General features: G+C 47.0%; 2 protein-coding genes across 5 annotated transcripts; one reads left to right on the top strand and one right to left on the bottom strand.

Annotated features, from left to right (window-relative positions):
- Nucleotides 1-376: 376 nt before the first annotated feature.
- On the bottom strand, nt 377-5,993 carry LOC136449539 (probable staphylococcal-like nuclease CAN1). 4 transcript variants are annotated; one of them, XM_066449582.1, is made up of 10 exons: nt 5,454-5,993; nt 5,259-5,314; nt 4,083-4,197; nt 3,880-3,990; nt 3,611-3,792; nt 3,467-3,526; nt 3,192-3,351; nt 1,198-1,266; nt 931-1,061; nt 377-861 (listed from the first exon to the last, which is right to left on the bottom strand). In XM_066449582.1, the coding sequence occupies exons 1-9, from the start codon at nt 5,583-5,585 to the stop codon at nt 960-962; spliced, it is 987 nt and encodes a 328-aa protein (XP_066305679.1). In that variant the 5' UTR covers nt 5,586-5,993; the 3' UTR covers nt 377-861; nt 931-959. The 4 variants fall into 4 exon arrangements, with proteins under 4 accessions (XP_066305679.1, XP_066305677.1, XP_066305676.1 ...); XM_066449580.1 differs by having other exon boundaries at nt 377-1,061; nt 5,454-5,992; XM_066449579.1 differs by lacking the exons at nt 377-861; nt 931-1,061; nt 1,198-1,266 and adding exons at nt 1,965-2,268; nt 2,406-2,474 and having other exon boundaries at nt 5,454-5,982.
- Nucleotides 5,994-10,904: 4,911 nt separating this feature from the next.
- On the top strand, nt 10,905-11,467 carry LOC136451554 (histone H4). Its single transcript, XM_066452252.1, has one exon. The coding sequence runs from the start codon at nt 10,978-10,980 to the stop codon at nt 11,287-11,289; it is 312 nt and encodes a 103-aa protein (XP_066308349.1). The 5' UTR covers nt 10,905-10,977; the 3' UTR covers nt 11,290-11,467.
- Nucleotides 11,468-11,535: the final 68 nt, after the last annotated feature.

Consider the following 11,535-nt stretch of genomic DNA (forward strand, 5'->3'; position numbering starts at 1 on the left):
CTCTTCCGCCCTGCTTCACAGCCATAGATAGCCAATGGGCCGGCCCGGCACGGCACGACACGGGCCCGTGAAAGCATGGCCCGATGAGGGTCGGGCCGGCACAGCACGCCGGGTCTCTCGGGCCGTGCCTCTTAGGGCTACGGGCCTGGCTTTCGGCCCAGGCACGACACTATGGGCCATTTTTCGTGCCGTGCCGGCCCGCTAAGCACGACGAGAATTACAGGTCATACCAGCCCACAACCCGTTGCCCTTGCATTCACATAATCAAACAGAATCAAAGTCCAATATATTCATAGTTTCATACTTTTATTTCATTCACAGAATCGTACAAATACAGAATCAAAGTCTAATACATTCACAGTCTAACAAAGATATCAAACTCCAAAGCCAACAGATAACAAAAATAACCAAAATGAGCTGTTTAGTGCAATGCTGTCTCATTAAAAACCTTTATAGGTAAAACTCATCTTTGTGAGAAATCCTAGAAAGAAAAAAGAGTGCAGCCAGCTCTTAATTAAGTCTTACAAACCATTGTTCAAATGATAGACAAGTCTCAGAGACACTCTCTCACACTCTCACTCACTATCTCAGTCCTACACTCAAAGTCACATACACTCTAAGTCTCTCACTCTCTCACATATCACTCTCACACTCAGTGTCTCAGTCCCACACTCACAACCACATACACTCTCACTCTCTCACAGCACAGATCACACTCACACTCACTGTCTCAGTCCCACACTCACATACATAGAAACAGACACTCTCACTCTCTCACCGATCACACTCTCACACTCACTGTCTCAGTTCCACACTCCTCCTAGGAATTGTCTAGTGTACACACACAATCATACTACACCGCTACTTAGCCTTGTAACTGTAAGGAATCGTAGCGGTGTAGTATGATTGTGTTCATGGCTAATAACACACACGGCACATATTGAACGTCGGGGGTCTGTTCATGCTGTCCCGTTGCGCTTGTCCTTCCTCCACTCCCATGGTTTCTGTGGCTTTGACGACGCCCACAAGCCCTTCCGGCCAGTCTGTGCTTGTTTCTCCCACTGTTGGTTAAGGAGAAGGGCATTGCTTTTTCAGACATTATGCATTGGACCGTTATTTCGGGGTAGTTCATAAGGTGCATGATGTTTTTCAGTCAAGTGATTGATCTCTGTATGGCGTCAAACGAGCGCTGCTTACCTTGGCCAGCTCCGGGCGTTGATCATAGGCGGTGTAGTGCCAGGCAAAACCTTTCTTCAGCATTTGCTCCTGTGCATAGAAAGCAAGTTGGACAATCCCATATTAGTGAAAGGAGTGTTAGGCGTTCAGGATAGACTAAGTGGGTGTTCGGTCCTCCTTCTAAATTTTAGTCGCTGTCCCATCGGATATTTGGACCCATGCATAGAGTATTAAACATAGACTAATTACGAAACTAATTGCACAACTTACGACTAATATGTGCTAATTAGTCATGCACAGAATCAAAGTCCAATATATTCATAGTTTCATACTTTTATTTCATTCACAGAATCGTACAAATACAGAATCAAAGTCTAATACATTCACAGTCTAACAAAGATATCAAACTCCAAAGCCAACAGATAACAAAAATAACCAAAATGAGCTGTTTAGTGCAATGCTGTCTCATTAAAAACCTTTATAGGTAAAACTCATCATTTGTGAGAAATCCTAGAAAGAAAAAAGAGTGCAGCCAGCTCTTAATTAAGTCTTACAAACCATTGTTCAAATGATAGACAAGTCTCAGAGACACTCTCTCACACTCTCACTCACTATCTCAGTCCTACACTCAAAGTCACATACACTCTAAGTCTCTCACTCTCTCACATATCACTCTCACACTCAGTGTCTCAGGTCCCACACTCACAACCACATACACTCTCACTCTCTCACAGCACAGATCACACTCACACTCACTGTCTCAGTCCCACACTCACATACATAGAAATAGACACTCTCACTCTCTCACCGATCACACTCTCACACTCACTGTCTCAGTTCCACACTCCTCCTAGGAATCGTCTAGTGTACACACACAATCATACTACACCGCTACTTAGCCTTGTAACTGTAAGGAATCGTAGCGGTGTAGTATGATTGTGTTCATGGCTAATAACACACACCGGCACATACTGAACGTCGGGGGTCTGTTCATGCTGTCCCGTTGCGCTTGTCCTTCCTCCACTCCCATGGTTTCTGTGGCTTTGACGACGCCCACAAGCCCTTCCGGCCAGTCTGTGCTTGTTTCTCCCACTGTTGGTTAAGGAGAAGGGCATTGCTTTTTCAGACATTATGCATTGGACCATTATTTCGGGGTAGTTCATAAGGTGCATGATGTTTTTCAGTCAAGTGATTGACTCTCTGTATGGCGTCAAACGAGCGCTGCTTACCTTGGCCAGCTCTGGGCGTTGATCATAGGCGGTGTAGTGCCAGGCAAAACCTTTCTTCAGCATTTGCTCCTGTGCATAGAAAGCAAGTTGGACAATCCCATATTAGTGAAAGGAGTGTTAGGCGTTCAGGATAGGCTAAGTGGGTGTTTGGTTTCTCCTCCTAAATTTAGTCGCTGTCCTATCAGATATTTCGACCCATGCATGGAGTATTTAATATAGACTAATTACGAAACTAATTGCACAACGTGCGACTAATTTGCGAGACGAATCTTTTAAGCCTAATTAGTCCATGATTTGACAATGTGGTGCTCCAGTAAACATGTGCTAATGATGGATTAATTAGGCTTAAAATTTCGTCTCGTTGAGTACTGACGGATTATGTAATTTGTTTTTTATTAGTATCCGAACATCCCATGCGACACCCTCATTTGACACATCCAAAATTTTAGTCACCGGATCCAAACACCCTCTAATTCTTTGTTACAGTGCATTGCTGATGATGTCAGAGCTCAAAGATTTTGACAGGTTCTTGCAAAATGCAGAGGTCTTTAGTTCTGCATCTGCTTTGTGCAACATCTAAGCTTTTCATCATGACCCTAAGAAACGAAAAACATCCCTCGTCTTCCTCCAAACAAGCAAACGTGAAAATAAATAAAAAATAATGAATAATCCACGGGGATTTATCAGCTATGTTATGGTGTTTTTCTCTCACAACAAGTGGGTTTCACGATCTGGTGAAAAGGCAATTTTCAAGAAGGCACATGCAAGCGAGTGCAATAATCCTACCTGCACAAATACGCCGTCGCAGTAGATGTCTCCAACGCATCTACCGTACCGGTCCTCGTCATACACGTAGACCTTCAAGCTCTTCCCCTGGACAAGCTTGAGCAGCGCCTCTTTGGCTTCCTTGCCATATGGCATCGCGCTCTCGGGCGCATCGATACCCCTGCACATGCACATTCAAATCTCACTGCTTCAGTATTGACCTGATTGCAGAGGAATCAAGGCACATGCTCCTTGTCATTGGTAAATAAAACAGCACGCGTGGTAGTGGCACAAACCTCAGCCTGATCCTGTACTTCTTCGCTAGCACCTCCTCGCCTCTCGCGTTAGGAACCGGCCTGCATCGCATCGCGCAAAGTTTCAGAAACAGAACCGTCACAGCCTGAACCAAATGTTTCAGAAGTCAGTAACGTAGTGATCACCTGTATCCTGCGTCGACTATGATCTTCTGCAGCGCGTCGGCCTTCTGGTAGTTCTTGGCGGCCCGCGCCTTGGCCCGCTCCGCCGCAGCCTTCTGCACCTCGCGGGGCACGGCCTCCCGGGGGTCCGCCGTGTCGACGTACACGTTGACCGTGTCGCCGTCGGCTACAGACTTGGGGTCAATCTGATAAACCGGCAAGAACGCTCGTTAACCAGTAGACACGACCACGGAAAGATTCAGGAAACGGGAGCCGGCCGGCCGGAGTCTTACGGGGAGCGTGTGCAGCTCGAACTTGGCGCCCTGAGGCTTGGGCGGTGGAGGAGCAGCGGGTGCGCCTGCTGCCGCGTTCGGATGCGGCAGGCCGTAGAAAGACAACAGGCCCTGGGTGAACACAAGCAGGAACCAATATTTTTATAGTTGTTGAGCACCATTGTTGGTTGGAGGTACGCGTACAGCTGGGAAGCTGAAGGTACCTCCACGTCTGCTTTCTGATGGTTCTTGAGTGTCTGCACAACGAAGGCCGCGGCTTCCTCAGGTGTCTTCGGAGGCGGTCGGGCTTTCTTCCATGCCACCAGCAGCTTCTTGTACCTTACATGAGCGCAAGGAGTTTTGTCAAGACAGCATTTTACAATCGCAGCGAGATGTTAGTGCTCGCTACTCGTCAGTTATCATCATGATGAACGAGAAATCCACAGCCTACTAGTACCACTACCAGCTACCACAGTCAATTTTTCAACGAATTTACTAGCAATTAAATGACGTAATTTACTTCAGTGATAAATCAGACGGCTATACTAGATCTACTAGTACAACAACTCAGTATTTTTTTTTTGTTATCAAAACTTCTTCGGTTGTAAAGAAAGTATGTAGAGTATACTAAGAGCAAGGCTAATAATACAGTCGGCTGGTGGTTGTATGAATCTTTGTAGCCTACCTCTTAGCTCACTCATATAGTAGTTACATCTTCACTATTAATACATGGTCCACTTGTCTCTCTTATTGGGTTTTTTTGGTTCTTGTGTCCAAACCGACTGTAAACTTACAGCCTACTTCTCCCCTCTCTCCCCTCTCATCCACCTCAGCATTTAGCTTAGCTTGCAGCCTCTTATTATACTTGCTCTAGTACTCGTACTAGTAGCTCACTGTTATGGCACTTGAACGAGTCTACTGCCATCTGTCCTTCGTTCTTGCCATATTTATCTAGTGCAGTGTACTCACATAAGTAGAAAACGCTATTTTCTTTTTATTTATGTGGGTACACTGCATCCTTTTTATTTATGTGGGTACACTGCACTAGATAAATATGCTACCACACGCTGCACTAAATTTATGTCACTGTCTTGTTCTGTGGCCACAAAATTCAGAAGAATCTTAGGTTAATTACCGCCGCTATGTTTTCCATTAATTTCTAAGATAAGGTCTCTTTCTCAACTCCACTTATCGAAACCCTCACAACCACGATAGCTCCAGCCGGTGCACAGATCGAAGAAATCAAGCAGAGAAGGAAGAAAAACAATGGCCTGTTCGTTTCTCTTATAATTCATACTTTTCAGCTTGTTTTTTCAACCGGAACAATGTTTTTCTCTCACAATAAATCAACCGAAACAGTGTTTAGCGAAGGGAACGGAGTAAATAGAGAACTCGCGTACCAATTCGCCTGCGCTTTCTTGGAGGAGACGACGTGCCGGCTCAGGTCGTCCGGAACCTTAAAAAAAACCACAACACAGCAGACAGGACCCCGCCAAATTAATCAAGCTCATGTAGAGGTAATTGCCAGCAAAACCCACACCGAACGGCGGCGGAGCAAACGTGCAATCGGGGAATTCAGCTCGCGGGTAGCTCACCTGCGAGGTGCCCTGGAAACTGAGGATGTCGCGGCCGAGCGCGGCGACGGCGGGGTGCGCGCCGTGGAGCCCGTGCTCCGACGACGAGGGCGCGCACAGGCCGCACAGGAACTGGTAGATGCTGTTGCCCATGGCTCTAGCCTCTAGCTAGCGCCCCTTGGCTCGGTCACCGGCGCCACAGGTGGACGACGAGAGGGCGAGATCCCGGTGGCGCTACTGCTGGGCTCCGTCGTCTCTCTCTATCTCTGCAGGGGAAATCCGCCCCGGGATTTGAAACCTGCGGCGGCAGTCCTGTCCGCCTGCCTGCCTGTGCGTGTGGATCTGCGCCGTTTGAAGTGGGAAGCCGTTTCCGGACGGGGTGGAATGGAATCGCATGGGCAGGGGGGGAGCTCGCTTCACGAGGAGGAGAAAGTGAACGGGAAGGAAGGGATGGATCGATCGAAAGCTGTTGCAGCGGCTGGCCTGTCGAGCCCAAGGCCCCGCAGCGAGATCTGCGACGTGGAGGCGCACTGTTGGCTGGCGGCGGTGCCCGAGCCGGTGGGTGGGGGCGACCGGCCGCGCCGGATTTGTTGCGGGGCGCCGCGGGCGGGTGCGTGAGCGCGTCGCGTGCACACGTGTGCCCGTTGACGCTGATTGCCAAGCACGCCAGCGTGTCCAGGCGTCGGCAGTTGCCTGCTTGCCTACGGCTTCCGAATGTTTTCCTGGGCATTTCGTAGTAGCGAGGAGTACTAGCTACTACTAGGTGGCATGCAAATGCAATGCAGCGAATTTTTTAAAAGAGATGACCGGTGCGGGCACTGACGTGGTACCTGCGCCACCTCAAGCGAAGAGTGGTACGAGCAATCACTGGCGGTGAATACTGAATAGCGTCTCAATATGCGTGTTTAAATCTGTGTTCCAGAAGTTCAGTTTCGAATTCTCGGTAGAAACATAAGTACCACGCGAAGGAAAATTGCAAGGGTAGGACCTGTTCCGGTGGTGCGTGCGTGCTAGTAATAACTAGTGCGATAAAATGAGCAATGATGGATCAAAAACGTGTATCCCTCCATTCCAAAAAGGTGCAATTCTACACTAGATCAAAGTCAATTCACATTCGTATCTAGATCTAGGTAGATAACACCAAATATTAAAATATATAAGGCGTAATTACTTTTTACTCCCTCAGCCCTTGAAACAATTAATGCCTACAGGAAAAAAATTTGTCCACGAATAAATCGATTCCTGGAGCAAAATTTTAAAAGGGATGACCGATATGGGTAGTGACGTGGTACTTGCGCTACCTCAAGTGAAGAGCGGTAGAGCAATCGTTGGCGGCGAATACTGAGGCTGTGTTCGGTGTGGCTCAAGGGGCTCTGGCTCTGCACTGTAGCGCAACTGTAGCAGAGCCGGGAGGAGCCTCCAAACCGTAGCTCTGTCGTCTCCTCTCCGGGCTGTGTCGGAGCTGGAGCCGGAGCCTTTTTTTCGTCGCTACAAGACTGCACGGTTCCTAACAGGGAAGAAGGAGCCGGAGCTGAGCACGCAGGACCCCAAGCAAACGGCCCCTAAATAGCTTCGCGGCATGTTTCCACCTGCGCGGCGGCCAGCGAGTGTTGTACGAAAAGTTAAAAGATACGGTAAGTGCCACGCGAAGGAAAATTGTAAGAGGACCTATTTGGATGATGCCTGCTAATAACTACTTATTCATGTTACAAATTATAAATCATTCTTATTTTTCAATATACATATTTTGATATATATATATATATATATATATATATATATATATATATATATATATATATATATATATATCGTATAAGCTATGTATTTAGAAAAGCCACACAAGGGCTTGTAATTTAGAAACGAAGGAGTACGTGCAAAAATTAGCAACGATGAGTCCAAAACATTCATCCTTTATTCCAAAAAATGAAATTCTATGCGACTACGCTAGATCAAAGTCAAACTATTTTAACGGATAGCTATCAAATACATATTTTAACAGACTTCTAATTTGGTTTTGTCGGTTCATTGATTCGATTGGGGCCTGAAATCAAACCTGAAGTCGAGAACCGAACTTCTCGACTGTTAAAACTGAAACCGAAACCGGGAAAAAAAACACTTCTGTTTGATTCGGTTTTTGGTTTACGTATGCCTAGCCCTATTGTCCACACCAAACTTTAATAGTCCTTTCATCTACGTGTTTTAAGTTTCTTTTATGGAGTGTTTTGTTTGGGCAACTAATTCATTCTATATGTGGTGATGCATAATTAAATTTAGTGGAACGACCTCATTCCTTATACAATTATTAGCTTGTGAGGAATATGGTGATAATTGATCAACTCATTTTATTTCATAAACCAAACAAAAAAAACTAGAGAGTGAGATGATGGTGGACCACTTCATTTCGCAAACCAAACACCCCTTAGAGTATTTAGAGTAATATAAGGCAAGAAGGTGTTAGGGAGATACATAAACCTCTGAATGCTCAACTGATTTTTTTCATCACTGTCGATAGGCTATCACTTGTCTTCTATTATTGGAGAAATATGCTTTCATGTCTCACTATATGTTTTTGTCCAGCACACCAATTTCAAAATAAAAGCAAAACCCACAACATCTGAATTGAATCTCCTCCGGAAAAACTAGAGTTTGTCTGGCTCGGGATCGCGCACATTAACTGCTCTTTCATGACTCGCGAAAATGAGAAAACGAGTAAGGGCGTGGCTAGCGCCTGGACGTCCGGACGGACACCTGTGTCTGGATGCCGGCGCTGCTACTCCATTTCACGCGCGTCGCGCACGCGTGAGAACCTCCGCGCCTCCCGTTCAGCACGTGCGCCCACTCTACTTTTCAGCGCCCGCATGCACACGGGCCCCACGCCCATTCCTATAAGCTTCCTGTGCCCGGTGCATGCACGGCGCCCCTACAACACCCGTTTCACGCACCAAGGACCGCTCGCGCCACGCCCCTGCCTCCATATCCCTCCGCTTCCCACGCGCATGCACAGCGCCCCAACGACTACAGCAAGTGGCTGCAGTAGGTGGGTCTCGTTACAACATGTGCAAGTACAACCTTAGATCTACATTTTGCAACACTCGGCTGAAACACTTGCAACATACGACCGAAACAGCTGAAACACTTGCAAGATACGTCTGAAACACTTGAAAAACACGTGTGTAGCCATTGCAAAACATATGCAACATCCGGATGAAACACTTGCAACATACATATGCAACACCCAAAACACTTGAAAACGTACTCCTACAACATGCATGTATATGCATCATCCAAATATGCTTTTGCAACATCCAGATCAAACACTTGAAACATATGTCTAAAACACTTGAAAATATACACTTGCAACATGCGTATATTGTCATTTCAACATATGCAACATCTTAGATATACTTTTGCAACATCTAGATGAAATATTTGAAACATAAGGCTAAAACGTCTTAAACACTTGATACATGGGGTCGTCGGTGGACACGATCTACCTGGTGGGGAACTACGGTAGCTAGCAAGCTCGGGTCAGGGGGACGTCGCTCCGCGCGCTCGCGTCCATCGGCGTGGCCTATCGCTCCTCCTGCCATTCTACAACGCTTGCTCGCAGGCCCCGGCTCGCGCCATCTGCACGGGGCTGCTGCTGCTATTCCAGTGCCACCGCTCCTCGGCTGCAGTCGTCCAGCGCCATCCGCTCACGTGGGTTAGGGTGCGGCGTGGCTGGTGATGGGGTGCAGTGCGGTGAGGGAAAGGGCACGACGTGGCGGTTGACGGGCTGAGGTGGGGGAAGGGGCCGCGCCAGGGCAGAGTGGGTGGCTGGATACGCAGTGAGGCCACAACACCGATGTGATTGCGAGTGGGGAAAAAATTCGGAGGTAGAAGAAGCACAGAGGTGAGCACGCCTGTTGGGCCTGTTCGCTGCGCAGGCCCAGTAAGACAGCGTGCGGACGGGACGGACGACCGTGTAAGCATTTGCGAGCGAAGGTTCCCTGGTTCCACATTTGTCAAGATGCCCATCCTCGTATACTGTCAAAATGGATAGTTTCAAGGCCAAAATCTGTTTCGGTTAGTCATGTAAACCGGTTTGCAGTTTGCACAATGCATGCGTGTTTATGGCCTCATGATGTTGATGGGCCTGGGAAGACTCTGGCCCGCTTGTTAAAATGTAAGCCATGCTGCAAAGCGCAACTAGCTTCCGTCGAAATCCAACCCACGCCCCATCAACATTTAGCAACGCCCGCAACCTCCCCAAGCCCGAAACAGTGTTTCCCACCACCAGAAATCCAAACTTCCGAACCCATTCACAGTCGGAAAAAGTCCACATTACCTTTCTTAGCTTTCGTGCGAAAGTCCGTTTTTCCTCGCTGAACTTCAAAACCAGAGAAAACGTCCTCCTTCAACTTTTAAAACCATTCTTCTTACCTCCCTGGGCGGTTATAAACGATTTTAAAGACGGTTTTGTCTTATTTATTTATTTCGGCTGAATCTTTAAAAAATCACAGTAAATCATAGAAAAATCATAAAATGAAAAATCCATTCTTATTGGACTTCACATGAGTAGATCTACACAGTGAACATATAATATGGTATACTTTATTACTAAAGTTTTTGTTGTAGCTTTAGATCTATACTTTTCTGTAATTAAATGGAATAATTCATGCCTACAATTTTTATGGTCCAATTGTGGTAAAATTTTTATGATGGGCTAATTATTGTATGCTTAAACTGCATTCAAAATTTCATACTCATTAGATCATGTATAACTTAGTTATATATTTTACTTAGGTTTATGCTTGTTAAATATAAATAAATCTATAACTAAGCTATACATGATCCAATGAGTATGAAATATTTACTACAGTTCAATCATACAATAATTAGCCCACTATAAAAATTTCATCACAATTAGACCATAAAAACTGCAGCTATGAATTATTTCAATTAATTACAGAAAAACATAGATATAAAGCCACAGCAAAAACTTTGTACTAAAAGCAAACCGTATCATATGTTCACTGTGTAGATCTACTCATGTGGAATCCAATAAAATTGAAATTTCTATTTTATAAATTTTCTATGATTTACTAAGATTTTTTAAAAATTAAGTCGAAATAAAAAAAAAAAAAACAAAACCGTCTTCAAAACTGTTTATATAAGGACGAGGTGAGATGAATGGTAAAAGTTGGGGGAGGTGTTTTATACTTTTATTCGGTTTTGGAGCGTAGAGAGAAAAAACGGAGGGAGGTAACGTGGATTCCCCAGGCGCGCAGCGCCCGCCAAAGCCAGGAAAACGCACGCGCTGCTCGATCCGCCCTCCCACTCCTCCGCCAATAGGAGCGGAGCCATCCCCATCCAACGGCTAGCGCTATCCCTCGCGCCCTTCACGCGGATCGCGCCTCCATCCGACGCCTCCCAGCTTTCTCCCGCCTCTATATTGTTCCCCCTCCTCACCCGTTCGCCCCCATCCAATTCACAATCCACCAGACCGCCACCACTCCGACAGCAAGCGAAAAATCCCCAATCCCTCGTCTCCGCGGCGAAGATGTCAGGGCGCGGCAAGGGCGGCAAGGGCCTGGGCAAGGGCGGCGCGAAGCGTCACCGGAAGGTGCTCCGCGACAACATCCAGGGGATCACGAAGCCGGCGATCCGGAGGCTGGCGCGGAGAGGCGGCGTGAAGCGCATCTCCGGGCTCATCTACGAGGAGACCCGCGGCGTGCTCAAGATCTTCCTCGAGAACGTCATCCGCGACGCCGTCACCTACACCGAGCACGCGCGCCGCAAGACCGTCACCGCCATGGACGTCGTCTACGCGCTCAAGCGCCAGGGCCGCACCCTCTACGGCTTCGGCGGCTAGGCCGCTGTCGCTATGGTTCCAGTGTTGCTGCAATTTGCAAGTTGTGCCTGGGTGGGGAAAATGTTAGTTACTGTAGAACTGAGCAACCATGGTGCGTATGTTGTCTGTTTCATATTGAATCTTATCTTAGAAGAAATGGCAATGATGATGACTTGTTCAGGATTCCGAACATGCTCCATTTGACTGCGTCGTTTGTACTAGTGCTAACCATTTCAGTTCTTTTGCTGAACTTCAGACTTATCAGTT

The sequence above is a fragment of the Miscanthus floridulus genome, chromosome 5, assembly GCF_019320115.1.
Source record: "Miscanthus floridulus cultivar M001 chromosome 5, ASM1932011v1, whole genome shotgun sequence".
Classification (NCBI taxonomy): domain Eukaryota; kingdom Viridiplantae; phylum Streptophyta; class Magnoliopsida; order Poales; family Poaceae; genus Miscanthus; species Miscanthus floridulus.

Excerpts from the sequence above, each read along its gene's own strand:
- LOC136451554 (XM_066452252.1), top strand. The coding sequence starts at position 10,978 with ATGTCAGGGCGCGGCAAGGGCGGCAAGGGCCTGGGCAAGGGCGGCGCG.
- LOC136449539 (XM_066449582.1), bottom strand. The coding sequence starts at position 5,585 with ATGGGCAACAGCATCTACCAGTTCCTGTGCGGCCTGTGCGCGCCCTCG. Across the intron at positions 3,352-3,466 it reads AAGTACAGGATCAGGCTGAG|GGGTATCGATGCGCCCGAGA; the intron begins GTTTGTGCCACT and ends GTGCATGTGCAG. Across the intron at positions 1,062-1,197 it reads AACGCCCGGAGCTGGCCAAG|TGGGAGAAACAAGCACAGAC; the intron begins GTAAGCAGCGCT and ends CTTAACCAACAG.